Below are 24753 nucleotides of genomic sequence, written 5' to 3'. Positions count from 1 at the left end.
CCATCGCATACCCATAATGCCCAATGAGATCCCCCGAGCAGGAAGCTCAGCTCACACGTAGACATCCAACCACTCTCCTAATCCAAACCTCGTAACCCGACGGTTTATTAAGACCCGTGTCCGATGCACCTTAGCTCGCCAACGAGTAAAACCCACATTCAGTTCACAGGCACATCCGTGTCGACCACGAACGGCGCATCGAACGCAACACCGCCCCCCACCTCAGAAGCCGCGCCGCGCACCGCCGATGGCGAGCACACCACCGAACCCATGCGGCTCGCGATCTGCTCCGGCACGCTGACAATGATGCTGTGTCGCGACGAGTTGGTAGTGCCGAGCCGGGCGCCGCAGGCGTCGCCCTCGTGGAACTCGCACACGGATCCCTTGTTCTGGTAGATGGTGCGCACGTTGCCGTCGACGGGCCCGACGATGTCGGCGCAGTGCGTTGTCGCGGTGACTTTGAAGCAGGGCCCCGTGCTGATGTCAGTGGCGCAGAGGAGCGCGTCGCCGGCCGGGGAGGTGGGCGAAGGTCGCTTCGGAGAGTGCGAGATGGTGTTGGGCACGGAGTTGGTGTGGGGGGGAGTTGCGGCTGGTGCGGTGGGCGCGTTCATGTTGGGTTCCCTGGAGTCGAGAGCGCCGACCGCTGCTCCCCTGTTGTAATCGACACAGTGGACGCCTGTGATGATGGCCGAATAGTTGCTGGGCATGTTGCTCGTCCAGTCCTCCTTTGAACCGAAGTTGCTGGCGCCGAACACGCGATACGAGAGGACGCAACTGTCGCCAGTATAGAACTCACACACTATGTTCGTTGACAGAGTCCACGACTTCAAGTTGTTACGGAAGGGAGCCCTGAGCGCAAAGCATGTGAACTGAGCCGGAAACTCGAGGCAGTGACCGTAAGCATTTGGTTCGGTGCAGAGACGCACGTGGAATCTAGAGTGTGACTCAGTCTGGAATCTGAGCGGGGACGAATCTGTTGCGGTGACGACCATTGTGTCCGTCGCCTCAACCTTTGCGCCTGGGATGCAGATAAGGCCAGTCAGTACGGGCGACCACTTGAGGCTGATATCGACGGAGTGTTCACTCCTGCCAGAATCGACCGTGAAGGCAGTGTTGTTGCACTCATTGTCCTGAAAGTAGGAGCACAAGCTGCCCCGGCTCTGGACGATAGACTGGACATTGTAGCGAACTGGGGATCGCAGTTGCTGGCAGTTCATGTGAGCGTTGACTTCGACGCAAGTACTCTGACCACGACGACCGGTGCAGAGACGCACTTTGCCAAGCTCGAGCGAGGCATCAGTGGTAACGTCGGCGGCGGCCGCGGGAGACGCATCATTTCCAGAGGTTGGGGCCGCAAACGAGAGGGCGAAAAGACCGATGAGGCCGGTAAGGAGATAGCGGATGCGCATACTGCGTTTTGCGATCAACAAACGAGTCCAACTAGAGAGCCAATTGAAGAGAGACGTGCTCTTGTGTATCTAACTTGCCTTGGATTAGACTTTGAGCAATGATCGGCTTGTAGGTAAGGGTCGAAGTAATTGTGAGGGGTGAAGGGATCAGTCATGATGGAAACACTCACATATAGACGAGGAAAAGATGGCGGTGTAGCTGCTTGTGCAAGGTGAGAGCGAAGGTACGAGAAAATAGCGAGCAGTGGAGAATGATGTATCTTCTTTGTATCCGCTCGTGTCTAGGAGCTGCAAGTACGTATGTATAACTCGTTGTGTTGGGTAAGCGAAGGGGTGGTGCCGTGAAGGTTGCGGATGCAGAGGAAAGACAGGCGTTGTGAAATGACGAAGATATCAAGACCCGGGCTAGAGTGAAGGTAACGGCGTGGTCGCGGCAGATCGGTGTCATGCATGTGCAAGGCGGTAGAGAAGTGCCCACGATGATTGTACAAATGATCTATGCGCTTCTCTGTTGTCTTTCACTTTCTGATTATTCGTTTTGTACAAGTATCTTACGGGTCGAGATCGCGGTTGATGTTGTACTGCTTGTACCCAAAACCGTCCATCGCGACCCAATGACCGACTGCCTCCATCTTTTCCCACACGTCGGGATATCGCTCTTTGATATAGGCCTCGACCTTTCTTTGTTTGTCCAGGTTGATCGTTGTGTTGTACCAATTGCTGAGACTGCATGGATTATTAGCAGATGTCATGACTGTCGCCCGTCACGCATAGACTTACATGTCAAAGTCTGGCTTATAACCATACTCCTCCTCGACTGTCTCAATAAGCGCCAACGCCTCATCGTGCAACCAGTTGCGTGCAATGGCCGATTGGTAGGCGATGAACAGCTTCTTATCAATATCGACTTCTTGCTCCTTCAATCGTGCCCAAATCGACTTCGCGTGCTGGTCGCCCCAATTTATACCTTCACATGCGCGGAACGCGATAGGAATGCTGTTGTATGAAGGACCTTCCTCAGATTCGCAGATTTCTCTCCATATTTCCAAGGCTTTCTTGTTGTTGCCGCAAGTCGCATGAGCAAGCATTAGTGCATTGCGAAGCTTCGTGTCTATGTTGATCTTGTAGTCGAGCTTGAGCTGGTTGTTGACGAGTTCCAGGGATTCGGCGTCTGTGCACCGAGCGAAACCTGTGAATGCAGCAATGTAAACATCGCGATTTGCTTGATGGAATTCCCCAGTGTGATTACGCATATGAAAGTAGACGTGGCAAGCCATGTCTGAGCGTTTGCGTGCGAAGAACTCGTTCATCAATTGCATCCGATTTGCACGCGATGTTTCCGGAAAGGTGTTCCGTAGTATCTGGTAAGCATCCCACGCATCTGCTGTACTATTCTCCCTGTCCAGTATGAATTCGCGAAGTGCTTTGCCGATGACTGCTCGCTGGTCTGGTGAGTACTGAAAAGCATGTACCTGAAGCAAGTCCATGGCATCGTGGATCTCAACGCGGCGAAGGTGCAGAATGCAGAGCTTGGCAACGGTTTCCGGAGCAAACTGGGCTTTCCGTTCATGCAAGTCATCTACAATTGCCATGATGTCATCATAATAGTGGTGCTTCGACTCGCACAAGACTTGAATGAGCTCGTTGATAGCCGCAATGCTCGCTTCCGAGCCCCTGAGATCGCCCTGCAGGTTGAAGTATGCGGCTCTTGCACCATCAATATCCTTTACAGATAGACGATACTGCATCTGCATCGTGTAGGTGTTCTCATCGGGCAATATCCCTCGCTTTTCTCCCATAGTGATATAGCGCTCGGCGGAGTATGGATCCCGTTTTGACATAGCAAACTCGACCAAAAGATTGATGGTATCAATGTCTGGGTAGATAGGAGACTCTGTCCCTTCGGTACGGCGGATCATTACGTTCATCATCCGTTCGACTTCATCTGCGCCCTTTCCTAGAGCTGCTGACCAAAGAAAAATGGCGTCCCATCCGCTCTTGTCGGGCACCTTCCCTTTGGTAAGACCAGCGACTACTTCTTGACCAAATGTCAAGTCGCCTTCAAGAGCGCAAGCCTTGAGCAAGGCAGAATAGATAGACTTGTGCTTCTCTGCAGCCAGCTCGCCTGGTTTTAGATGCTTAACAGTAGGTCGCGAGTACCACAGCTTCGCGTCGTCTAGCTGCCGCCGTTCAGAGAAGAGGGGCACAATAATTTGCTGCGCAATATCTGTGAGTGGCACTGCACTATTGTTGAATAGTTCTGTAACTTTTGCCATCTCATCACGGTTGTTCTCGCGTGCGATGCCTACCAGAACGTTGTTCCAGACAGTGCGAACAACCGTCTGTCTCGATTCTGGCGTACTAGAATAGTCGTCATAATACTTCGTGGCGATCTCTTTCGCCTCCGAAGCCGCACCAAACAAACACAGCAGCTTTACAAGCATTGGCCTCATAACCAAGTCCAGTTCTTCCTCTTTCGTCAACTTCACTTTTTTGGCTTGCTCCTCTGACATGTCGGCCGCGGTCTCAGTGTATTCCATCTCCATGATCTGGTCGATCAAAGCCGTGCCGAATTCGACGTGTGGCTGTCCTCCGGTCGCAGGACGTTTTGTACCCCTCATGAGCAGGTCGACGATCCACAGTAACCTCTCCTTTGTAAACCATTGCTCTCCGCTCTCTTTGGAAGACGCTAAAAGATATTTGAAGGTGTCATATGCTAATTGAATGTGGAAGTTTTCAAATGGTCCCTTCTTGGTTTCGAAAAAGTTGTCGAAAGCCTCTGCGAGGTCCTTATCTTTCGGGGGCCTTGCAGACGTCCTCTGGGCATGCTTGAGCTCGCTCATGGTTTGGAGTCCAACAGGGATATCCATTTTCTTGATCTTGCGCTGTGTCTTAAAAATTCCACCAAAAAAGGTCCTCCGTTGCGACTGGGGAAGCGCTCGAGCGCCATGATGGATGATGATGGACGGTCGCAAAGCTCTCTGGCGGCAGCCTCGGTACACAAGAGGCTCGTTGGCGATGATATTGCGAAAGACGACGCGGGTCAAATGGGAGGGCATTGCGGCGGCGGGTATCGCAGACTCGAGGCAGGATTTCGGACCGGCAATTGACGGGTGGTGGGTGTGTAACTTAAGCGCGAACGACGGCCATGAGTCGGGAAACGATGAAACACTGCTGGCCACGAGGAAGATGAGACGAAAACGCGTTGCAGACGGCAGTGAAGACGAGAGGGGAAGCTTCCCTGCATGGCCAACGTCAGTACATAAACTTTAGTTGTCGTTAGCGCCGCTGCCAAGCAACGTGCATCTCGAAAATGCGGAGGAGCCACTGCATGCGACAGCAAGCACAGCAATACGCGTCAACATGTCGTTAACACGGATCGCATTCCGGGCGCCGGTAGCCTTCCCCAAGACTGGCCTGCGATGTTTCTCGTCGGGGCCTCAGAGGCAGGGTGCGCTCCAATCTTCTCCGCCGTCACCTCCGAACCTCGTACTGAAGCCCTGCAGATGATGCAATCCTCTCCATCCTCAGCGACCTGAAAACTCCCGCCAGCCAGCAGCAGCCTGGAGGTTCTCTGGCCACCCGATTCGCCCGCGATGCCGGTCTCGATCGCCCTTCACAGACGCGCGAGATGTTGGAGTCGGAGCGGAGCGCCACTTTCCAGCGCCAGATCTACCGCAAGTGGCAGGCTGGTGACGTCTACGCGCCGCACGACTTGAGCGGCGCCGAGCAGAAGAAGTGGAAGTATGGCCGCAACAAGCCCCAGAGCGATGCGTTCGACGTCCTGGGCATCAACCCGGTGAACGAGTACAAGGTGGGTGCATTGGCAAGGTATATGGACGTCAGAGACTGACGCGCGTAGAACTTCACAATCATGTCCGAGTACATGACCGAGATGGGGCGGATAAAGCACTCGAAGGACACTGGTCTGCGGCCGAAGAACCAGAGGAAGATCGCAAAGGCTATACGAAGAGCAATTGGCCTCGGCCTGATGCCCAGTGTGCACAGGCATCCATTGGTTCTGAAGAAGAGCTCCCCGACGAAGTTCTTGTAGGAGGTGAATTGCTGTATGATATGGCGTACTCGTGACATGTACACTCGGGTGTAAGCATAGCAGAAGGCGTTCGAAGACATGCGCCAATATATTGATCAAGGGCCACTGGCCTGATTTACGGATCTCATCGAACATATCGTGTGTTGCTACATTATGTACATTTCCGCCACAGGCCCAGTAACTCCAGCTAACTGTACAAGAACTTCAAAGAGTATGTATATGGTGATATGTGCGTGAGCTCAGCTCACTTTGTTTCCGCCGCCGCACCAGCAGCGCCCGTCACCCTCCCTCTCCACGTGCACAACGACGTCCATGTTCCTGCCCTTCAAGAACTGAATGGTGCGTTCGCGCACATCCTCAAGATCTGCGGCCTGAGAGGCGATCACATGGATGACACCAAGAATTCGTTGCTTTCCGGAAGCGTGACTGTGGTCGTGGTCATGGTCATGATCATGGCCGTGGTTATGGTCATGATGATCGTGGTGGTCGTGAGTGTGTGCGTGGGACTGGGTATGTGCATGGTCATGTCCTGAGTGCGTGTGCTTATGGTCATTTCCGTGCCCGTGATCGTGATCGTGATCATGGCCGCTACCACAACCCTCATGTTCATGCTCTTTCGCGTGTACCTCGGCGTGGGCGGCACCCTCGTCTTCAAGCCAAAACTTGGGCACCGTGTAGCCGACAACACCTCGTAGCGAACTGAGTTCCTGTAGTGTGTTGCGCACACCATACTCTGCGTCGGTCGGAAGCGATAGCATCAGGCGCATGCCTGCACTCTTGACAAGCGGGATTGCAGACAAGAAAATGAGGATGGCGATGATGCATGATGCGATGGGATCCCAGCCAGACCAGCCGTAGTACTTGGTGAGTAAGGTGGAGATGATGACGGCAACAGAGCCAAGAGCATCGGCGAGAATATGCAAGAAGATGCCCTGCATGTTCTCGTTGTCATGGGAGTGGCCATGTCCATGATCGTGATCTCCATGATCATGTGAATGTCCGTGTCCATGGTGTGCATGTCCAAAGGCTGTGAGACCTACGATATTGACGAGGAAGCCAAGAATGCTGACAATCAGAAGTTCATTCAGCCGCTGAAGCTCGTGTCCTTCCCATAGGCGTTCGAAGGCGTCGAAGATGATCTCTACACTGACAAGTCTAGACTGTGTTAGAAGACATCCAGTGTGCCGATTGCAGCATCTACTTACAGAAGAAAGACACCATTGGCAAAACCAGACAAGGTGTCAACCTTGCCATAGCCGTAAGGGAATCGGGCATTGGGACGCCATTTGCTCATGACTGCTGCTGCCAGTCCCACAGCGAGGCCAGCACAATCAAAAAGCATGTGGATGCTATCGGTGAGCAAGCCCAAAGAACCACTGACGAAGCCATAGAAAAACTGAACCACCATAAAGCTGAGGTTGAGAACGCCAAAGTACGCAATTCGTCGTGAGTCCCTCTCGATCATGATGCTGTGGAGAATGGAGCCTGGTGTCGTCCGCGCGATGAGAAATTCGGAGATTCTCGACGGATTTGCATGTAGGTGATGTTCATGTTTGTGATCGTGCGAATGGTCTGCATGTGAATGATCATGAGTATGCGAGTGCGCGTGAGACGCACGAGTGTCCCAAGCAACACCGCAAGCGTAGAGTATGTAAGACAATCCGGTAAAGATGACGTGGTACCATTCGGGCCAAGACTGCCATCCGGTGAATGTAGTGACCATGAGGCCGCTGAGGTGCAGTCCTATGTACTGATGACTCCGTAGGGCTGCAGGAATTGAGAAAAACACAAGCGCCGTTGCTGATGCGACCGATAAAGCTGTGAAGATGATGGCGTGTTGCGAGAACAATGACGCGGAGGACGTTAAAAACAGGGACAGGAGGGTAACAACCATTAGAATGACACCGGAGACGCAGGTCAACAATGTGTCTTCTGGTGTCTTGACGAGAGGCGAAGTTGGCTTCGGCAAAGAAGTCCGTGTGGCCTCTTTGCTTATGTATGAATTCTGGCTCTGATTTCCGGTGATCAGAGACCAGCCAGCTGTAGGTAGAGGTGGAGGTGCCGCGAAGATGGATGTGAAGAGAGCACCATAGCCAAGTAGGGCACATACTGGGTGGCCCCAGATGGCAAGATCAATGATGGTCCCTAGAACCAAGACGGCCAAGGTTGTTCTTCGAGTGCGCAGGGTTCTCTTCAGGTCATCTCCGCGGGTATGTTTGCCCGGTCTGTGGTCTGTGGCACCAAGTCCTGCCGCGATAGCAGTCACCAGCACCAGTGCTGTCTTTGCGCCGCCTATCTGCATGGTGGCATAGAAAGGCAGCAAGATGCCGGCGACATTGCTGAGAGTCTGCCTGAGACTAGCAACATCCCGCAACGCAGCAACTATGCCCCTCGAGCTCTCTGCCTTTCGCCGATCGAGTGGCTGGTCTAGACTTGATCGAACTCTCGCTATCAATCCGACCACTAACAACGTGGTCGACGTGAGAAAGAGGACATCCAAGATGTGTGTGCTGCTAGCGGCGGTTTTGGCGGCGATCGCTGGCTCATTGTCGACTAGAGCTTCCGAGAGGGTCGAAGGCAGCTTCCTTGCTGCACTTGGATAGGCTATAGAGGCGAACAGCCACGGTAGCGGGAGGAGCAGCGCTGTGAGTGCTTCGGGGAGGCTCAACAATGATCTGTAAACATGTCAGTCGGAGTCTACTCTGCATACATAATAGACTGCTCTTACGAAGGTGGAGGCACAGGCGCAGACTCCTGCACTGGCGGAAACATGCCGTACTTGGCTGCTGCCGCGTTCTTCCTCGGCGTCTGAGGCGGATTGCCGTTGGTCCGGCCGTTCGCAAACGAGGTCAGGCTGTGCGTGGAACCATTCGAGTTGGTGTGGGCGTGTGAGTGGGAATGGCTATGCCCGTGGCTGTGGCTGTGGCTATGGCCATGGTTGTGGTTGTGATTGTGCGCATTGGCGTTGTACTCGACGTATGGCGAGCGCACGGCGCCATACAGCTGTCCGCTCATGTTTGGTCGTTGGTGCTGGTGTGCAGGCGTGGCCTTGTCCCCTTCGTTTACAGGCGACAGAGCCTTGGTGCGTCCGCTGCGGATCGGCGAGGGTGCAGTGAAGTAGTGCGACTGCGATTGCGAGCGCCCATGGCCGTGAGCATGTGAGGTGGGCGCAACGGGCAGGGCATACGTCGACGCCATCACTAGCACCGCGTGCGGGAGTCCGTTCTCGCGGTGTCTTGACTCGGCCTCGGTGCTGCTCGCAAAGGGCCGTCTGGGGTCCGTATCGCTGCTGTCTGCGCAGACGACAAAGCAATTAGGGCATGTATAAGCAGAAGCGGTGCTCAAACCGGTGGGGCGTTGCGACAACAGCAACGTAATGGGGTTTTGGAGGCGCCTCTATCTGTTTCGATAACGACGCCGCGTCCATCTTCTCAGGGGCCTAGTTCACAACCTTTGACGTGCATCCTACGCGCCTTCCCTATTGGTGCTGCCCCGGTAGGCGCCACGAGCCGGGATGCAGGGCGGAGATCTTTAAGCGAGGCGCGGGCTGCAACGTGATCGTCTGCTTCACCGTTACAGGCCAGACGTCGCCACACCAAAACCGGCCATGTTCGAGTCGCTGCTCACCGAGAGGTTTAGCAATGGCTTTGACGTTGTTTTGGCCATCGCGTTGCTTCTGTCGACCATCTTCACTATCATCTTGTTGACCCTGCCGTCGCAGTATGACCCGTACTTGGACAGGCCACTCAAGGCGGTGGACGAGGAGGGCAACAAGGTCAAAGTGAAAGGGAAAGATGGTAGCGATTCGATTGATTTCAAACCAGGGAGGACGGTGCAGATAATCGTCTTAGGAGACATTGGACGCTCACCCCGCATGCAGTATCATGCTTTGAGCATTGCCAAACACGGCGGAAGGGTGTTTCTGATCGGCTATCAGGGTATGAATTTCATAGAAAAGCTCCGAATCTATATTCTAACAGTTTTTGTAGAGTCGGAAGTGCACCCGGATATTGTCTCCAATCCGTTAATCGAGGTTGTGGCACTGGTGCCAGCACCTTCTTACCTCCGTTCCAGCAGCAAACTGCTGTTTCCTATTCTGGCACCATTGAAAGTACTATGGCAGGTCAGAAGTCTATACCGCGCTCTCTGCTACCGCACACAGCCTGGACGATGGATGCTTGTACAGAACCCTCCTTCGATACCTACCCTGGCTGTGGCGAGTCTAGTATGCTTCATTCGGAACACGCAGTTAGTGATCGACTGGCACAACTTTGGCTACTCGATCCTCGCACTCAAACTCGGTAATAGCCATCCGCTTGTCAACATCTCCGCTTTATACGAGAGACTGTTCGCAAAGGCAGCTAAACACCACTTCACCGTTACCCGCGCAATGGCACGTGTACTTAAAGACTCGTATGGTGTCACCGCTCAAACCTTACATGACCGTCCAGGCCCGATGTTTCGACCCATTGACTCTTTAGAACGACACGCCTTTCTTTCTCGACTGCCAGATACCGCGCAATTTGCGCAAGATCTTACGAGTCCAACCAAAACACCATGGAAGCTAATCGTAAGCTCGACATCCTGGACTGCAGATGAAGACTTTTCTATTCTACTTGACGCTCTGTGTGCCTATTCAGCACAGGTCACTGCAAATCCTGGGCTGCCGAACATCTTGGCCATCATCACCGGCAAGGGTCCGCAGAAGGAACACTATCTCGCCAAGATCCGCGTTTTAAACCAAGAGAAGAAACTGTCAAATGTCGTCATAAAGACAGCATGGCTTACGTCTGAAGACTACGCAACGCTTCTTGCTGCCGCTGACCTGGGCGTGTCGCTGCACACATCTTCGTCTGGCGTCGACTTGCCCATGAAAGTTGTCGACATGTTTGGTGCAGGATTGCCCGTCGTAGGGTGGGGCAAGTTTGAGGCCTGGCCTGAGCTAGTCAGAGAAGATGTCAATGGGAAAGGGTTCGAGAGCTCCCAGCAGCTGGCGGAGCAGCTCTTGAGCTTGTTCGGTGAAAAGGTGAACTTGTTGGAGACATTGAAGAAGGGCGCGCTCGAGGAGAGTAAAAACAGATGGGATGAAGAATGGGATCGCGTTGGTGGAAGGATGTTTAGGTTGGTCGATTGATGGTCAAGGCATCATAGAAACTCTCTGCTCGTGACTTAGCTATGCATTGGGGCCGCCATGTTCTGATAGCTACAATAGTGTTAGCGCGCTGCACCAAAATCTCACCTCCGTGGACGTGCAAGTCTCTATCTTGACCACACAACAACAATCTCGCTACTTAATACATAACTTCTACTCAGCACAGACTGTTACTATGGCGAGTTTTAGGGCCGTGAAGAGATGGATAACTTCATGGGTTGTAACGACTATCATGTGACGTTAGGTCCAGCCTATCTCCGCGCCGCACGTATCTCCGCACCGCACGGACGATGCATTTTGTCGTCCGGACCATGACCGTGGCGTCTGAACAGCAGTTCGGTCTAATCATGATGATTCGGACGCGTTTTTCGGACCATTGAAGGCTGAGAGGGCACAGTAGTAATGGCGTCAATCATCTATAAGGAGCGTTGCGCCGCGCTTCCCTAGGTCTCATCCCGCATACAAATTGCATACCTGCCCATCGCCAGATCTAGAGCCATCTCCGCTAATCGCTTCGATATAATAACATACAGCTCATCAATCCGAGCAACGCACCTCCACCAGCCATCACCAATATGGGCAACCAACTGTCTCAGATGTTTCCGCCCAAGCCGGCATTCACAGAGGCAAATTTTCCTTCTGGCTCCTTAAAAGACAAGGTCTTCATCGTGACTGGCGCCTCAGCTGGCGTCGGTAAAGAGCTCGCACGCCTACTGTACTCTCTCCATGGCACCGTCTACCTCGCAGCACGCTCCAAGGAACGCACCGATGCCGTCATCTCCTGGATCCGCGAGACCCACCCGGACTCTCAAGGCCGACTGGAGTTCCTGTACGTCGAGCTCGCGGACCTGGAAAGCATCAAGCCTGCCGCCGAGCAGTTCCTGAGCAAGGAGAAGCGACTCGATGTCCTGTTCAACAACGCAGGCGTCATGGTTCCACCACAGGGCTCGACGACGAAGCAGGGGTACGAAGTGCAGCTCGGCACGAACTGCTTGGGGCACTACGCATTCACCAAGCTACTGACACCGCTGCTGATCCAAACCGCCAAGAGCAGCGAGGCAGGCAGCGTGCGCGTGATCTGGGTGTCGTCGAGTGCCGTCATGAACGCGCCGAAAGGGGGAGTGGACATGGCGAATTTAACTTACGCGCAGGACAAGTTTGCGTTCCAGAAGTACGCCATCAGCAAGGCCGGGAATGTTCTGCATGCGCTGCAGTTCCGCAATCTGTACGAGAAGGACGGCATTACCAGTGTCAGCTTAAACCCTGGGAATCTATCCTCGGATCTCACACGCCACGCTGGATTGCTCGGCGTACTTATTGTTAAGCTCCTCACGTACCCAGCTGTGAATGGAGCATATACAGAGTTCTTTGCAGGTCTGTCGCCAGAAGTCAAGGACTTGAAGCAGAACGAGTGGGGTAAGAGCATGCTCAAACCGATATATTGTTGACCGGATGCTAATAAGCGTACAGTGATCCCCTTTGGACGTATCTCTCCTCTGCGAACCGACTTGGCAGAAGCAGGGCACAATGGTGGGAGGGCCGAGGAGTTCTGGGCGTGGAGTGACGATCAGGTCAAGTCGTACTTGTGACGAGCGTGATATTTCTTGTACGTGATTTTTTAGTAATTTTCGTAGCGGAAGGGTCTACAAAGCCTCTGTGGCTCCAAGGACCCATAATTGATCGTAGCATGGTTATAATGCCAGACAGATCTGCAGGCCGACATCTGTGTGTCACAGTGTAGTGTACTCAAGGCTCGCAGTGCATGCTGCCAAGTTCCAGCACAGATCGACCACGTCTTTTGATCCTAACTACAGTTCTTTGCATAGCAAGCTATAATTTCTCACAACAGGACGCTGCCCGTTGACGCCGCCACGCTGTCGATGTATCCCAGGGCCAGAATCCTTGTGATGCAGACAGACAGTCCTCCTGGTCTATCTGATTGCTTGCGTCTCACGTGAACGAACTAGGACGCTCGAATTTCCTGTTTGCGTAAGTACACCCTCGACTTTGAGGGCCACAGAATACATTCTAGGGTCTCACAATCACCCACTGAAAGCGGTGTGCTGCGCTGAGCCCTCGACACGGCACATTCCGAGTATATCGGTCCTACTACTGAATGTCCCATTGTGATCAAGCATCTAACAACGGGTCGGGCATCAAGATGCGGGCTGGACTGCCGGTAACGAGCGCGTAGCGCACTTCAGATACCGTGTACTAGTTCGCGCGTGTCTGCAAGTGTACCAAAACTCTGTCAGTTGCGCAATCGCCACTTTTGTTGGTGCATACGAAGTACAAAAGAGGGTGTTGTGCTTGAGTCGAGGCAATGTTAGCCAACAGAAGGCCAAATCGTCGGCGTGGTGGGCGCTCGTCGCAGCACCCTTGTTATGCCGCCTCACAGCCACCCTGATTCGAGGTGGTATCCTGACAATCTTCTGTGCCAATGTCTGCTTTGGGCAGCTGCAATGTGACAAGATCTTTTACGGTGATGCAGCTGCAACAGGGCGGCCAATTGGTGGATAATGATCGACGTGATGTAACCGATGGCGGCAGATGAGCCTCATCTCACTTGAAATTGGCAATCTTGCACACAGTAAGAAGAAGCTGTATCTTCGTCGCCATTACCCTTGTTGTTAACAGCCGCAATTCAAGGCTGATACCTGCCACTAGCCGACCCGAGTTGACGTACATAGTGAGGTGTTCCAAGCCAGATGTGGAGGGCAATCCTGCTCAGCTCGCGTGAGAAGTGACCAACGGGCTGTCGGCGGAAGTCCGGTATCGTTCCGCCGAGACGGGGCGAAAGTCAAAATCCAGCCCGTCAGTTCTTGATGCTGCGACTAAGGTTTGGTTTTGCGCTGTGAATGGCTTGTAAGCAACAGGGCTGCCTGCCGTTACGGGCGGAAATGCGGGAGGCTGGTCACGGGCGCAAAGGTGTAGTTGCAAGTTGGCCGCGCACAATGGACGAGACAGGGAGCGAGATGAGAGGAGTGCAGCGCATTCGCGACAATGCTGGACAGGGCGGACAGGGTTGGGACAGCCCCACGAACGCACATGTTCCTGGAGCATGCAGCGGCCAGCCACTGGGCGCTGGGGGCGCAGGCAGCCGAGGAAAACAAAGCCGGTCGCACTCTTGGTTCGCAGCGCATGGACCCCCGTCCAAGTGTGACAGGCTTGCCGCTGACTGGTGAATTGCATCTGATGGCGTTCGCTGGGCGATGAATGACAGGTCCGCGAGTTCAACCGTCGCTCTTCCTCCTGCCGCTTCGTACTCATAATTAAGGATGTCGCATTGTGCACCCGTCGCCTGGTGATGCATCACCCACGTTTCGGTTCCCGCTGACGGAGATCTCGCCGCGGACTGCTGCGCGCTGAAAGGGCATGGGGAAGGATGGCGGTACTGCAACCAAAGGCCTACCCAGGTTCCCCTGCCGCTGGAGCTGGGCAGCGTGATCTGCTCGCCGGCGCAGAAAACACTCTGACGGCACCACGACGCGCTGACGACCAGCGCCGCCTGCGACGCGTGAAGGACTCCAAAGAGCAGTTGAAGAGCAGGACGCGGGCACGCGGCACGAGCAACGGCACCATCGACACGGCGACGAGCAACTCGACTGCGGCCGGACGGTCCTACACCGTCGCCAACGTGCACAACGGCGTGATCTACCTGAGGTGAGTGCGGTGAAGGAGAAGGTGCAGTGTGTTGTTGGTGTTGGTGTTGGTGTTGCTGGCGTTGTGCTGTGCCGGCTGTGGTAGTAGTAGTAGTAGCAGTAGTGGCGGTGGTGGTGGTGGTGGTGCTTGGTCGACCGGGGGGCCAACACCACCGGCTGCAGAAGCACGCCGCCGGGACGGGCACATGCCCGCGAGGCAGGCGCAACACCATGCACCCGGCCGGCCAGCGCGCACTGCGCCGATCCCCGCAGACTCAAGCTGACCCCCGCCAGGCCCGTCGTGCGCGCAGGCAACCAGCGCAACCGCCCCCAGCCCGACCCGTTCGTCTTCCCGCCGTCGACGCCCCCGGACAGCGCCACGCTCGACTCGACGCTGCGGCCTACGAGCAATGAATGGGAGCAAAGCCTCTACGGCTCGAGGACCCCGCGCTCCGAACCCACGCCGCCGCTGCCGCTGCCGCTGGACCTGACCACAGAGCATGCCGCGCGACCGCCGCCGCACGCCGACCAGCCCTTCACCGCACGCACTGCTGCACGCGCCGCCGCCCACCCGCGCTCGCACTCGTTCTCGACCGTCGACGACCACACCGTCACGTCGGCCACCACCGAGCCCGGCACCTTCAAGGTCGTCATCGAACGGCCTCCGTTTGGCGGCCGGCCCAGGACCGCCGACACGTCCTCGCTGCCGCTGCTGCAGGTGCCCATCCCGCACTACCGCCTGGGCACGCCGCGCTTCAGCACCAAGGGCACCGCCGATCTGCGCAGCTCCGTCTACACGCGCACCTCTGCCACCGACGACTTCAGGAGCTCTCTGCTGACGCCCCAGCGCGCGGGCTCGCACTCGTTCCTGTCGTCGCGCCCCCAGTCCGACGCCTTCTCGCCTGTGCCCGCCAGATATCGCGCCACTATGGACCGCCCGCCGCTCCCCGCCTCCGCACCGTCTTCCTCCCGAGTCTCCCAATCCCCCATTGGACCGCGGCTATTCGACGCCCTGACAGTCAATCCCGACGACAGAGCCGTGGTGCGATTTTCACCGTCTGGCGATATCCTTGCAGCCACTCCTTCACGCCTCGTGGCCCACATCACCTCTCCAAGCTTCCTGGACTACGAACTCCTCTCCGACTTTTTCCTTACTTTTCGCGCCTTCTTGTGTACCAGGGACCTAGTCGCATATCTTATATCACGACTTAGATGGGCGGTGGACAGGCAGGATGACTTTGGTCGCATTGTCCGCGTGCGGACATTCGTGGCTCTTCGTCATTGGATCTTAAACTACTTCGTGGACGACTTCGTGCCGTGCTACAACCTGCGGACGTACTTTTGTCAGCTGGTCAACGACCTCTACCGAGACCTCAAGGCCCGCGCCGATGGAGGTGCTGGCGACGTAAAGATTGTTGGCGAGCTCAAAAAGTGCTGGAAAAGGACATGTGTCATGTACTGGGAGACTGAAGATGGCTTAAGCAAGGACTTTGCTGACGAAGAGCTGCTTCCTGGTGGCTTGGTTGACTTGCCGACAACACACGAAGAGCCAGAGATTCTAGCGATCGAATCACCGGCCCCGCGGCAAGCAGATCGCGACACGAAAGAGACCATGGGATCGAATCCGAGCGACCAATTCGCCAGCCGGCACATGGACTGGGCGCAGAGATCTCGCCACACCCCTCAGAATTCCTTGAGCTCACCGTACGTATCCTCGAATGAAGGTGGGACCGTTCAGGTCCCACTTTCGCCCGGGAGCGAGGGGAGCATGCACATCTTATCTTGCTCTCTCCCACGACGTGGTTTCTTGAAAAGCGAGCAAGCCATGAACTTGCCTCTCTACCCTCACCCAGTACCTCATCCTCCCACGGCGCCTGCCCGTTTGGCGGCAAGCCCAGCGTCAAACAAGAACGTCCGTCAATCTCACTCACACAAGCGTAGCGGCAGTTTCTCTGACGCTTTAAGGGACAGCAGGGCTCCGCTCTCTATTCCCAAGAATGCTTCAGTGGACGTAACCATATCCGCAGTGACGAGTATGCCTGGCAGCCTCGTGCGTGGTGGACTGTTCCAGCCAAGCTCGCCGTACATCAAGCTCAAAGGCACCAGTCTACGCCATACCCGGACCCGCAGTGAAACAGATGGCGACGATCTATACGCCGACGACGTACAGCTCCGCCCAGGTCATGCAAACAGTCCGGGAATGAAGAAAATCTTCGGTAGTATGCGCCGCGCCTTGAGCATCAAACAGTCGCCTCACGGAAGCCCTCAACTAGGAGCGCATGCGCAACAGCGAATGGCACCGTCGGTACGATCTTCTAACCCAGGAACCATGACCACATTGTCAGCAGGGGTTCGCAAACAACGCACAGTTAGAACAAAGCCAGAAGTGAGGATCGACGCCTTGGCCATGAAGGTTGGTGAGAGCTTCAGGGAGGCCGTCGAAGAGCAGTTGAGAGACGAAAATCAGCGACGGGAGAGCAGCATTGAACCTCCTGATCTAGGTGGCTTCGAGTTTGAATTTGAGAACCGAAAGACTTCATCTGCCAACGAGAACCCAAAGAAAGAGAAAGAACCAGATTCTCGGGTGTACAGCAACATCACCACTGGCAGCAAGTCAATCCTGATCATTGACGACACTGGGCCGCCCCCGTTGCCGGTGATGTCAGGAGCTTTACCCCCTGCGGCATTGGAAGAGACGGCTCCTCCAAGTACCCCACCGAAGGGTCACCAACGAAATCCATCGATTGCTCAACGACTTGCTGAGGGCGATATGGTAGTTGTGCGCCACTCTGACCTGTACAAGGATCCTACTCCAAAAGTCTCAATCGAAGAGCGTCGCTCATCCCTTCCATCTGTGCAACAGCCGCGTCTACAAAGGCGATCTGTGTCTGAGGGCAGGGAGCAGATGCACTCATTCAAGTGGCGAGGCTCTATGCGGAAGTCTATAGCTCGATCTTCGTTGCGTCGACATGCCTCATACAACAGCATTCTGAGTGGCCGTCAAGGCCCCGAGAGTATAGCCACATTCATGACTATGTCATCAGACAACGATCCATTCTTCCTCGAGAAACAGTCACCTCAACCCAGCGGCCCAGGTCGCATGCTTCGCAGGAAGCCAGGGGGCGATCTGCGCGCCGCTGGCAACGTCCAAGATCTTGAGATGACTCCTCGTCCGCACTCCACTGGCTCAGTCTCTAACCGCACTCATTCTATTGCAAACTCTGTCATCCTGCGATCAGACCGCTACGCTACTCCTGAGCCAGCGACGAACCAACCAGCCGAAACAGTCGATGCGACAGTAAATGCAAAGAAGCCGATATCACTCGTTGATACTCATTCGTCGCAACCTAACTTAAGACCTTCTTTCGAGGCAGAAGTCGCGAAGCTTGCAGCATTACCGGATGATACAGACGACGAGGGCGGAGTGGAGGCAGCGCTGATGAAGCTCGAAGGCCGATACGAAAAGAAGTCTCCGGGTGAATCATCAATACGGACTTCTGTCGTTCAACCGGACGTATACCGGCCTACTGGAGCCCCTGCAAATCTCTTCATTCCGCCATATAAACCCAAACAGTCAGAGGACCATGGTGAGACTGATGGCAGCCTTCACCGACCACTTGCGACTCCTGGCGCCGAAGGCCAAGAAATGTTCCATCTGTCCGGAGAGAAATTTAATGGTCGTGTACCTCCTGTTGTGAGCACTGCTGCAGAGTCAGAGGACTCTTACTCCTCGGTACCGCTCCTTGACCGCGGTCTCAGCGATGTTTTGATGAACGGCCGTACGCAGACTTTCGATACTATGCGATCGTCGGCTAAGCCATCTCCCCTACAGCTTGCTGAAAATCCACTCGCGCAGGCAACAGCGGCTGCGAGCAAGCCTTCCTCTACAAGCTCGTCAGTGGAGTATGTTGTAGAAACAGACAGCATGAGAAGGATTCCAAATGGCGGCACTGTTCCATCGTCCTCAGTTGCTCGTCAGTCATTCCTTCTTGACGAAGACGAGGACTTAAGCGATCTAGCCTCGACAACGACCGGTGCCAGGTCGGATGAGATGTCACAAGGCGTCCGTAGCTTCTTCGAGGATGAGCCCGCGGTGATGAACCATACCACAGACAGTCTGCCCACACACCCAATGCGACATCCTCCTACACCACCCACTACGGCAGATCGTCTCAAAGAGGCTGTGCCATCAACAACATGGAATAGAGGCTTACCAACACCTGGCCTGACGCCCACGGCTTCTCGACCAGATCAGTTCAGTCAAAATATTTCTGACCAACACACCAAGCTACAACCGGCACCATACATCAGACAACCGCCCATGGCAGCACATCTTCCATTCATTATGGCCTATGATGCTGAGCTACTTGCCCAGCAGTTTACGGTTGTGGAGAAAGACGCCTTGGACGAGATCGACTGGAAGGAACTCATCGAACTCCGCTGGAAACAGTCGTCGCCACAAATCCGCGACTGGGTTCAGTACCTCCGTACACAGGAAGCGCGCGGTGTCGATGTTGTTATTGCTCGTTTCAACCTAGTGGTCAAGTGGGCTGTGTCTCAGTGTGTCCTTACAGAGAACATCGAGGAACGAGCTTGTTGCATCGTTAAACTCATTCACATCGCCTCACACGCTCGAAAAATCAGGAACTACGCCACCATGTACCAGATCGCCATCGCGCTTATATCCAACGACGTCTCCCGGCTTCACAAGACATGGGCGCTTGTTCCCCAAGCTGAGAAGCAGACGATGAAAGAGCTGGAAGCGCTTGTCCAACCACTACGAAATTTCCACAATCTTCGCCTGGAAATGGAGACGGCTACAGTAGAAGACGGCTGCATTCCATTCATTGGAATCTATACGCGGGATCTGATCTACAACGCCCAGAAGCCAGCCTTCATCGATGCACCGCCTGTAGACGGCGAACGACTCGTGAACTTCGAACGACATCACACAGCAGCCACAATCGTCAAGAACCTCCTGCGTCTCCTCGAAGCAAGCTCCAAATATAACTTCAGTGTCGATCCTGACCTGATCAGCAAGTGTCTCTGGTTGGCTGCGCTGAGTGATGATGAGATTGCCAAGCGCAGCCGCCAATGTGAATAAGTCTCATAACACATACCATTTCCTACGGTCCAAATATTTCCTTGTCAATACCCATCGGATTTACTCTTTCGTCCGACACGAGTCACGACCCGCATCTGCAGACATCTACTGCACATACACACCTATTATTGTTTTTTCTCCATCCACTATTAGATCTAACGGCTCCCGCTTGAAGATAATACATGGCTCAGCAGCAATTCCCTATGTGGCACTCGAGGTGCATGTACAAAGGCATCTATACAGCCTAGGAAGCATTGAATATGACGATGCTGCATGTGTAGCGTTTCCTTGTTGCCATTTGTAGAAGACAAGATTGTTGTCAAGACGCTCTAACGATACAAATAATTCCGGTCAATAACCACCATATCAGACCCGCCGCTCATCAAGAGCTAAGCAAGCGATTTTCTCAATTTGTTACAAGCACTGACAGAATCGTGCATCCCTTCTCGTTACCATCCTTGTGATTCACACCGCCCTCCATATCGCCAACACCCAGACTCGCACCTTCCTTAATGAGCACTTTGCGCGTCTGCCTCCCCCAGCTCCTACAATCCATCACCGCTCCTGAGCAAAAAGCAATGCACCGTCCCATCGTACCCACCCATCTCTGCATCTCGACGGAACGGCGAGCGCTCATTATGTACAACCGAGGCACAGTCGCGAAGACCCACATCCACGTTGTCGCGTGATCGAGCCGGCTTCTCTGGCCAGATTGTTATACGACCACGGATTGCGCTCGGATTAACGACGCCAGGGGCAGCGCGGCAGGATTCGACGGATGAACTCGGCACCGGGTGTGCGGCACTCTCCGCGGAAGGAATTCGATGGGTGGCGTGAGCAGCATGGGGAGGGAACATTGGGATCGATCGTGGGTTCGACGATCGCGGAGGCGCGGGATCGGATGGGTAGGCGCCGCATTTGTACTGTGTATGTATGTCTGTCGTTGTGTACGTACCTATGTATGTGTGAATGCTACATGCTGATGTACATCTGTGTCTGCAGGGCTCTACCGTGTACCTGCCCGTCGTCTGTTCAAACACCGAACCTCTCCTCCCCACGTCGAACCAAGCGGATGGGGATACTCGTGCCTCTGAGCTGCAGCGTGATGATGCTAGCAACCTTGGTCCTGAGTACTGAGTCTGCTCTGTCCACCGCCTTTTGATACACCTCCGCTCGCGCCTTCCTGTCCATCGCCGCCACCTCTTCGTCTGACGCCCATTCTTCCACCGCGAGCTCGACACTGAACTGCGAGAAGACGGCTGCGAGGACGGCCAGAATCTCAACCTGTGCGAAGCGCCGCCCTATACAAGACCGGAAGCCGTCGCTGAAGGGAATATAAGAGCCTTTTACAGGCTTGAAGAGCGAGGCGGAGGTATCCTCGCCCGAGGGACCGCGGAGGTCTTCGTCATCGTAGCCGATGTCGATGAAGCTGTCCTCGAGTTTGGAAGCGGATAGCCAGCGCTCGGGGCGGAACGTGTTGACATCGCTTGCAGAAGTGACGGCTGTGCTTGTAGCACTTGAGGGTGCCGGCCAGTACTTTGGATTGCGGTGGATCGCTGAATTAAGGAATACGTGTGTGCCTCCTGGCATTGTGTATGTCTTGTCGCCCATGGTGAAGTTCTGCGGTCGTCCCGGTGCAGTAGATTTTGGAATATTAACGATCGGCTGTAACAGGCGCAACGTCTCATTCATGACTGCGGCGGCCATGCCGCTGAAAAGCTTCGGGAAGTGCTCTTCGTAGACCCATTGTTCGACTGGCTTCCCTTGGAATACCTTGTCGACGTCTTGCTGTAGCCTCTTCTGTGACTCGCGATGCATGGCAAGGAAAATGAGAGAGAAGTGAAGTGTGTTTGCAGTAGTCTCGTGACCAGCGAGCATCAGCACAAAGGCATTGCCCAAGATGTCGCTCTTTCGAACATCCGTTTTCCCCTCTGTGATTCCGCTTCCACGAATGAGGGCGTCGAACAGGTCCATACCGGCGTTGTTGGTGTCACCAGATGCAACCTGCTGCTTCTTCCTCTCGTACAGCTCATCCATGTACTGTCCCCATTCGGTGACGGCGGCGCCGACAGTACGATGAACCTTGACAGGAGAGAAAGGCAGATACTTTGGAGGTATTATTTGGGTCCACATGATGTTGTGAAGCAGTTCGCTGATAGCTTCGCGGTAGGTCATGTTATGACCCGCTGACTTTTCGGAGCCAACTAGCATTGACTTGGACTCACCACTCTCAGCAGACGTTGTTCTGTTCTTCTCCTCGTGAGGCCACTTGACGCGAACGTCGAAGCCTGCTGAGCTAATTACGAAGAGTGCGAAGCTCATTGTTGCTACAGCTGGATTCTGTACCGTTTCGTTTCCTTGCCCATCTGGTCCAGTCCAAAGTCCAATAAGTGATTTTGCATGGTGAAGCGACTCTTTGAATACCAATTCGTTGTTCTTTTCACCGAAACTCGGTGCAGTTAGCTTTCGGTGCATACGCCAGTCTAGACCTTCGGTGGAGACGAGGTTCTTGCCATAGATATCAAGAGCGCCATACATCTCGAGAGGCTTAGGAAAGTCATTTCTTCTAGCTGTGATTTGTGCTACAGTTTCAGCATCGGCAACGAATGCTGTAAGCTGAGTTGCTGAGGCGATAATAAAGACATCGCCGCCAATCTTTTCGAACGGTGCATAGCCCTTTCGGTAACCCCACTCTGGGTCCAGCAGGCTGTTACAGGTCAATCTCTATCGCGAGGCTTTAGTGCACAGTACCTACTCAAACCAGGCCCCTCGCCACGAAGCAGGCAAAATCACTTCCAGGACTGGGATCCAAATATAGAAGGTAGCAAGCCAGAAAATACTGAAGACGTTCCATGGTATTACAACGACGGGTAGCCCTGAGCTCTTTGCAAGCGCTATATTGGTCTGCCACTGTCTGTACAGGACGGAGCCTTTGTACAGCGCGATCGCTGCGAGAGCGCCGCAGACCAGGGTGAAGAGCATGGTGCGAAGCGAATATGTGGAGCAGGCGAAAGAGCAGAAACTAAACAAGGTGACTGAAGAGTATGCGATGCATTGAAATGGAAGACGTAGATGTGGTCTTGCGCGCGGGTAGCTGCTACCCGTTGCGAAAGTTGTGACGTCTAGATACCAATCGCGGTCGAGCCTGCCTCATTAGCGTTTCATGAGGTATCACGTCGTTCAGAAGCACCATGAGCATTGTTCTACTTGTTTCTCGTGGTCGCTAGAGCAGCTCGACCCTTCAGTGTGTTTTGGAGCACTCGAGCGGCCTTTGTAATCAAGACATGAAGTCGTGGTTTGCATCCTTCGTTCCACCGTGCATGCAGGCATTGGCTGAACTAGGGTTAGATGCTCTTGGCGGATCCATCGCAAGGGTATCCCTCGATGTGTCTATGTATACACATGGACGGTGAGCATCTACCTGAAGCGATGGCTACACCGATACACAGATCTGCGGTGCCCTAGTTCTTGCAGTGTCACATGGCATTCAAAGTCGGATTCGGAAGCACTTGCTGCCAGTTCACCGCTGCACCGCTCAACATTCGGCAAATATGCACGCAACTGTCCGGAATTTCCACTTCTGGCATCCGTGCTTCGCCAAGCCTCCCTCCGTGCAGCCTCATTGCATCTCATAGGATATGGAGACGACAGGGCAAACCATCAATTTTGGAAATTTGACACGGCTTTGCCACGGACATCAGGTATCGAAGCATGCATCGAATCGCTGCAGCTACCTTGCTTGCCACCAAGGGTGTCTTTGTCATGGAAAGTAGACTTGACTCAGTTGATTGTCGCCTCTCGCAATCGCAATCGGTCATAGAGAAGCTTGCACGCTCTGCTCACCGACTTGACGGCGACTGTGTGCCATGCTATACTTGACTCGCCCAGTGTCACAACCCAGAAGGGGACAGCGACTTGCGGTCCCTGACAAATGTCAACTGTTGTCGAGGCGCTGCTGCATGTGGTGGTGTTGGCATCCACGTGGACTCGCCTCGCTTTCCCGCCATCGTGAGGCAAGGGACGAAAATCCTTGTGCAATGCTATTAGGAAGCGCACCCCAAGCAATCACAGTCAAGCGGAAACAAGCTCAAGGAATCTGAGTCGCAGTGTTTCGAGCAGACGGCACCCGTCATGCGTCCGGTCAGCGACGATGTTCGGCAAAAGACGGCTTGTGCTAACATTCGGGCCGCTTGCCTCTTCAGTGAAGGTGATGGCAGCTGACCTCTTCGTCACCGGCACTTGCGCAACTTTCTCGGCCTCAACGCTATCTCGGCTCCTATCATGCGTTGCTGGCGTTGCACGGCAGCGAGAAGGACGCGATTTTGGGAGCGACGTCCCGGTCGACGGCTCCAGCAGGCACGATGTGAAGTTGCTGGCGGTTGTTCCTGGATCCTGACGCCATTCTGGCGGTCGCAGGACGGGGCGCGCTAAAAGCCGAGTGGATATTGAGATGTCCTGAAACTAGCGAAGTGGGCGGCACGTCTCCGGACCTGCCTCTCCAGACTCGTGGAAGCCAAGTAGTTTGACAGGCGTCAATTGAGCACATGGACGGTGGATGGGCGGACGTAAGTCCGCCGGGCGCTGGAGCCCAAACGCAGATCTCGGGCAGCAGATACGAAGGATCAAACGCTCAGGTTGCTGCAATCTGATGCCTCGCGAGTGGACGGAACAAACCGACTCTCAAGTGCGGGCACAACGGCCGTGAAAGGCGGTGTCGTGCGGCGATGAAGAGTGTGTGTGCCCCTGTCTGTCCAGACAGGAACCGACAGCGACTAGGCGACGCTCGGAGGCTTGACCAGCCACCAGCGGCGCATCACTTCCACAAGACCTTCTCGAAAGCCGCGATGTCGCAGCTCGGTGGAGCAGCTAGGTTCTGCTAGTGACGGTAGTCAAATTCCAGGGCGTGCCCAGCGCGCTCGGATCGTCTCCCTCGCCGCTGCACTGCTGCAGCGAAGCGCAGCGCAACGCAGCGTAGCGCAGCAACAGGCGGTGGCCGTGCAGACTCTCGGGCAATATGTGAGCGCTTTACTGCTCCCTACGGTAGCGTGCTGCTGTCGCTGCGTGCGCTGCTGCTGGCGCTCCACGAGGGCGGTCGTGCGGAGAAGCGCGCATGCCGCCGCCAGAGCGAGGCCAGCGCAATGCCACGGCGGTGGTTGCAGGTCACGTTGCTCAGCTGGCCCTACTGCGGCAATATGGAGCAGCAGGAACAGCAGCACGCAGCAATCGGCCAGACCGCCCGCTGCTGGCGTCTGCGGGGACGACGTTTGCCGTCTGCAACGGCGCCGTGAAGGATCATGGCGGGCGAGTGCAGCCCATGTGTGCGTCGCGAGGACTCCTCTGTCATCTCAAGATGGCATCTTGCACGGCGCGCAGGCGGGCACCCGTCCAACCCA

The 24753-nt window shown here is 54.9% G+C and overlaps 8 protein-coding genes across 8 annotated transcripts; 4 read left to right on the top strand and 4 right to left on the bottom strand.

Moving 5' to 3' along the window:
- Positions 1 to 92: 92 nt before the first annotated feature.
- Positions 93 to 1735, bottom strand: C7974DRAFT_12516 (uncharacterized protein). Its single transcript, XM_046135235.1, has 2 exons — positions 1580 to 1735; positions 93 to 1478 (listed from the first exon to the last, which is right to left on the bottom strand). The coding sequence occupies exon 2, from the start codon at positions 1407 to 1409 to the stop codon at positions 159 to 161; it is 1251 nt and encodes a 416-aa protein (XP_046002752.1). The 5' UTR covers positions 1410 to 1478; positions 1580 to 1735; the 3' UTR covers positions 93 to 158.
- Positions 1736 to 1960: 225 nt separating this feature from the next.
- On the bottom strand, positions 1961 to 4468 carry C7974DRAFT_299545 (uncharacterized protein; the record flags this gene model as incomplete). Its single annotated transcript, XM_046137758.1, has 2 exons — positions 1961 to 2135; positions 2190 to 4468. The coding sequence occupies 2 exons, from the start codon at positions 4466 to 4468 to the stop codon at positions 1961 to 1963; spliced, it is 2454 nt and encodes an 817-aa protein (XP_046002751.1).
- A 304-nt stretch (positions 4469 to 4772) lies between these two features.
- C7974DRAFT_299307 (ribosomal protein S18) lies at positions 4773 to 5463 on the top strand (the record flags this gene model as incomplete). The annotated part of the gene is made up of 3 exons (XM_046137737.1): positions 4773 to 4860; positions 4916 to 5223; positions 5272 to 5463. 3 exons carry the CDS (start codon positions 4773 to 4775, stop codon positions 5461 to 5463), a joined length of 588 nt encoding a protein of 195 aa, XP_046002750.1.
- Positions 5464 to 5582: 119 nt separating this feature from the next.
- C7974DRAFT_12281 (cation efflux family-domain-containing protein) lies at positions 5583 to 8883 on the bottom strand. Its single transcript, XM_046135182.1, has 3 exons — positions 8192 to 8883; positions 6669 to 8138; positions 5583 to 6618 (listed from the first exon to the last, which is right to left on the bottom strand). Exons 1-3 carry the CDS (start codon positions 8659 to 8661, stop codon positions 5703 to 5705), a joined length of 2856 nt encoding a protein of 951 aa, XP_046002749.1. The 5' UTR covers positions 8662 to 8883; the 3' UTR covers positions 5583 to 5702.
- A 187-nt stretch (positions 8884 to 9070) lies between these two features.
- Positions 9071 to 10597, top strand: C7974DRAFT_371168 (beta-1,4-mannosyltransferase-like protein; the record flags this gene model as incomplete). The annotated part of the gene is made up of 2 exons (XM_046140002.1): positions 9071 to 9401; positions 9453 to 10597. 2 exons carry the CDS (start codon positions 9071 to 9073, stop codon positions 10595 to 10597), a joined length of 1476 nt encoding a protein of 491 aa, XP_046002748.1.
- A 593-nt stretch (positions 10598 to 11190) lies between these two features.
- On the top strand, positions 11191 to 12204 carry C7974DRAFT_300492 (uncharacterized protein; the record flags this gene model as incomplete). Its single annotated transcript, XM_046137798.1, has 2 exons — positions 11191 to 12031; positions 12086 to 12204. The coding sequence occupies 2 exons, from the start codon at positions 11191 to 11193 to the stop codon at positions 12202 to 12204; spliced, it is 960 nt and encodes a 319-aa protein (XP_046002747.1).
- A 1599-nt stretch (positions 12205 to 13803) lies between these two features.
- C7974DRAFT_12229 (uncharacterized protein) lies at positions 13804 to 19616 on the top strand. Its single transcript, XM_046135172.1, has 2 exons — positions 13804 to 14278; positions 14551 to 19616. The coding sequence occupies exons 1-2, from the start codon at positions 14001 to 14003 to the stop codon at positions 19358 to 19360; spliced, it is 5088 nt and encodes a 1695-aa protein (XP_046002746.1). The 5' UTR covers positions 13804 to 14000; the 3' UTR covers positions 19361 to 19616.
- A 596-nt stretch (positions 19617 to 20212) lies between these two features.
- On the bottom strand, positions 20213 to 22650 carry C7974DRAFT_12240 (cytochrome P450 monooxygenase-like protein). The gene is made up of 2 exons (XM_046135176.1): positions 22116 to 22650; positions 20213 to 22067 (listed from the first exon to the last, which is right to left on the bottom strand). Exons 1-2 carry the CDS (start codon positions 22340 to 22342, stop codon positions 20393 to 20395), a joined length of 1902 nt encoding a protein of 633 aa, XP_046002745.1. The 5' UTR covers positions 22343 to 22650; the 3' UTR covers positions 20213 to 20392.
- Between the last annotated feature and the right edge of the window lie 2103 nt (positions 22651 to 24753).

Source organism: Boeremia exigua, assembly GCF_020726555.1.
Source record: "Boeremia exigua strain MPI-SDFR-AT-0100 chromosome Unknown C7974scaffold_1, whole genome shotgun sequence".
Classification (NCBI taxonomy): domain Eukaryota; kingdom Fungi; phylum Ascomycota; class Dothideomycetes; order Pleosporales; family Didymellaceae; genus Boeremia; species Boeremia exigua.
The sequence above is the reverse complement of the archived record's forward strand: the minus strand, read 5'-3'. Positions and strand labels throughout refer to the sequence as shown.

What these genes read in the sequence shown, in the direction of transcription:
- C7974DRAFT_12516 (XM_046135235.1), bottom strand. Translation starts at nt 1,409, where the DNA reads ATGCGCATCCGCTATCTCCTTACCGGCCTCATCGGTCTTTTCGCCCTC.
- C7974DRAFT_12281 (XM_046135182.1), bottom strand. Translation starts at nt 8,661, where the DNA reads ATGGCGTCGACGTATGCCCTGCCCGTTGCGCCCACCTCACATGCTCAC. An exon ending in GCGCCTGTGCCTCCACCTTC is followed by an intron (nt 8,139 to 8,191) that starts GTAAGAGCAGTC and finishes ACATGTTTACAG; the next exon opens with ATCATTGTTGAGCCTCCCCG. An exon ending in GCCAATGGTGTCTTTCTTCT is followed by an intron (nt 6,619 to 6,668) that starts GTAAGTAGATGC and finishes AACACAGTCTAG; the next exon opens with ACTTGTCAGTGTAGAGATCA.
- C7974DRAFT_12229 (XM_046135172.1), top strand. Translation starts at nt 14,001, where the DNA reads ATGGCGGTACTGCAACCAAAGGCCTACCCAGGTTCCCCTGCCGCTGGA. An exon ending in AACGGCGTGATCTACCTGAG is followed by an intron (nt 14,279 to 14,550) that starts GTGAGTGCGGTG and finishes GACCCCCGCCAG; the next exon opens with GCCCGTCGTGCGCGCAGGCA.
- C7974DRAFT_12240 (XM_046135176.1), bottom strand. Translation starts at nt 22,342, where the DNA reads ATGCTCTTCACCCTGGTCTGCGGCGCTCTCGCAGCGATCGCGCTGTAC. An exon ending in TGGCGAGGGGCCTGGTTTGA is followed by an intron (nt 22,068 to 22,115) that starts GTAGGTACTGTG and finishes GACCTGTAACAG; the next exon opens with CCTGCTGGACCCAGAGTGGG.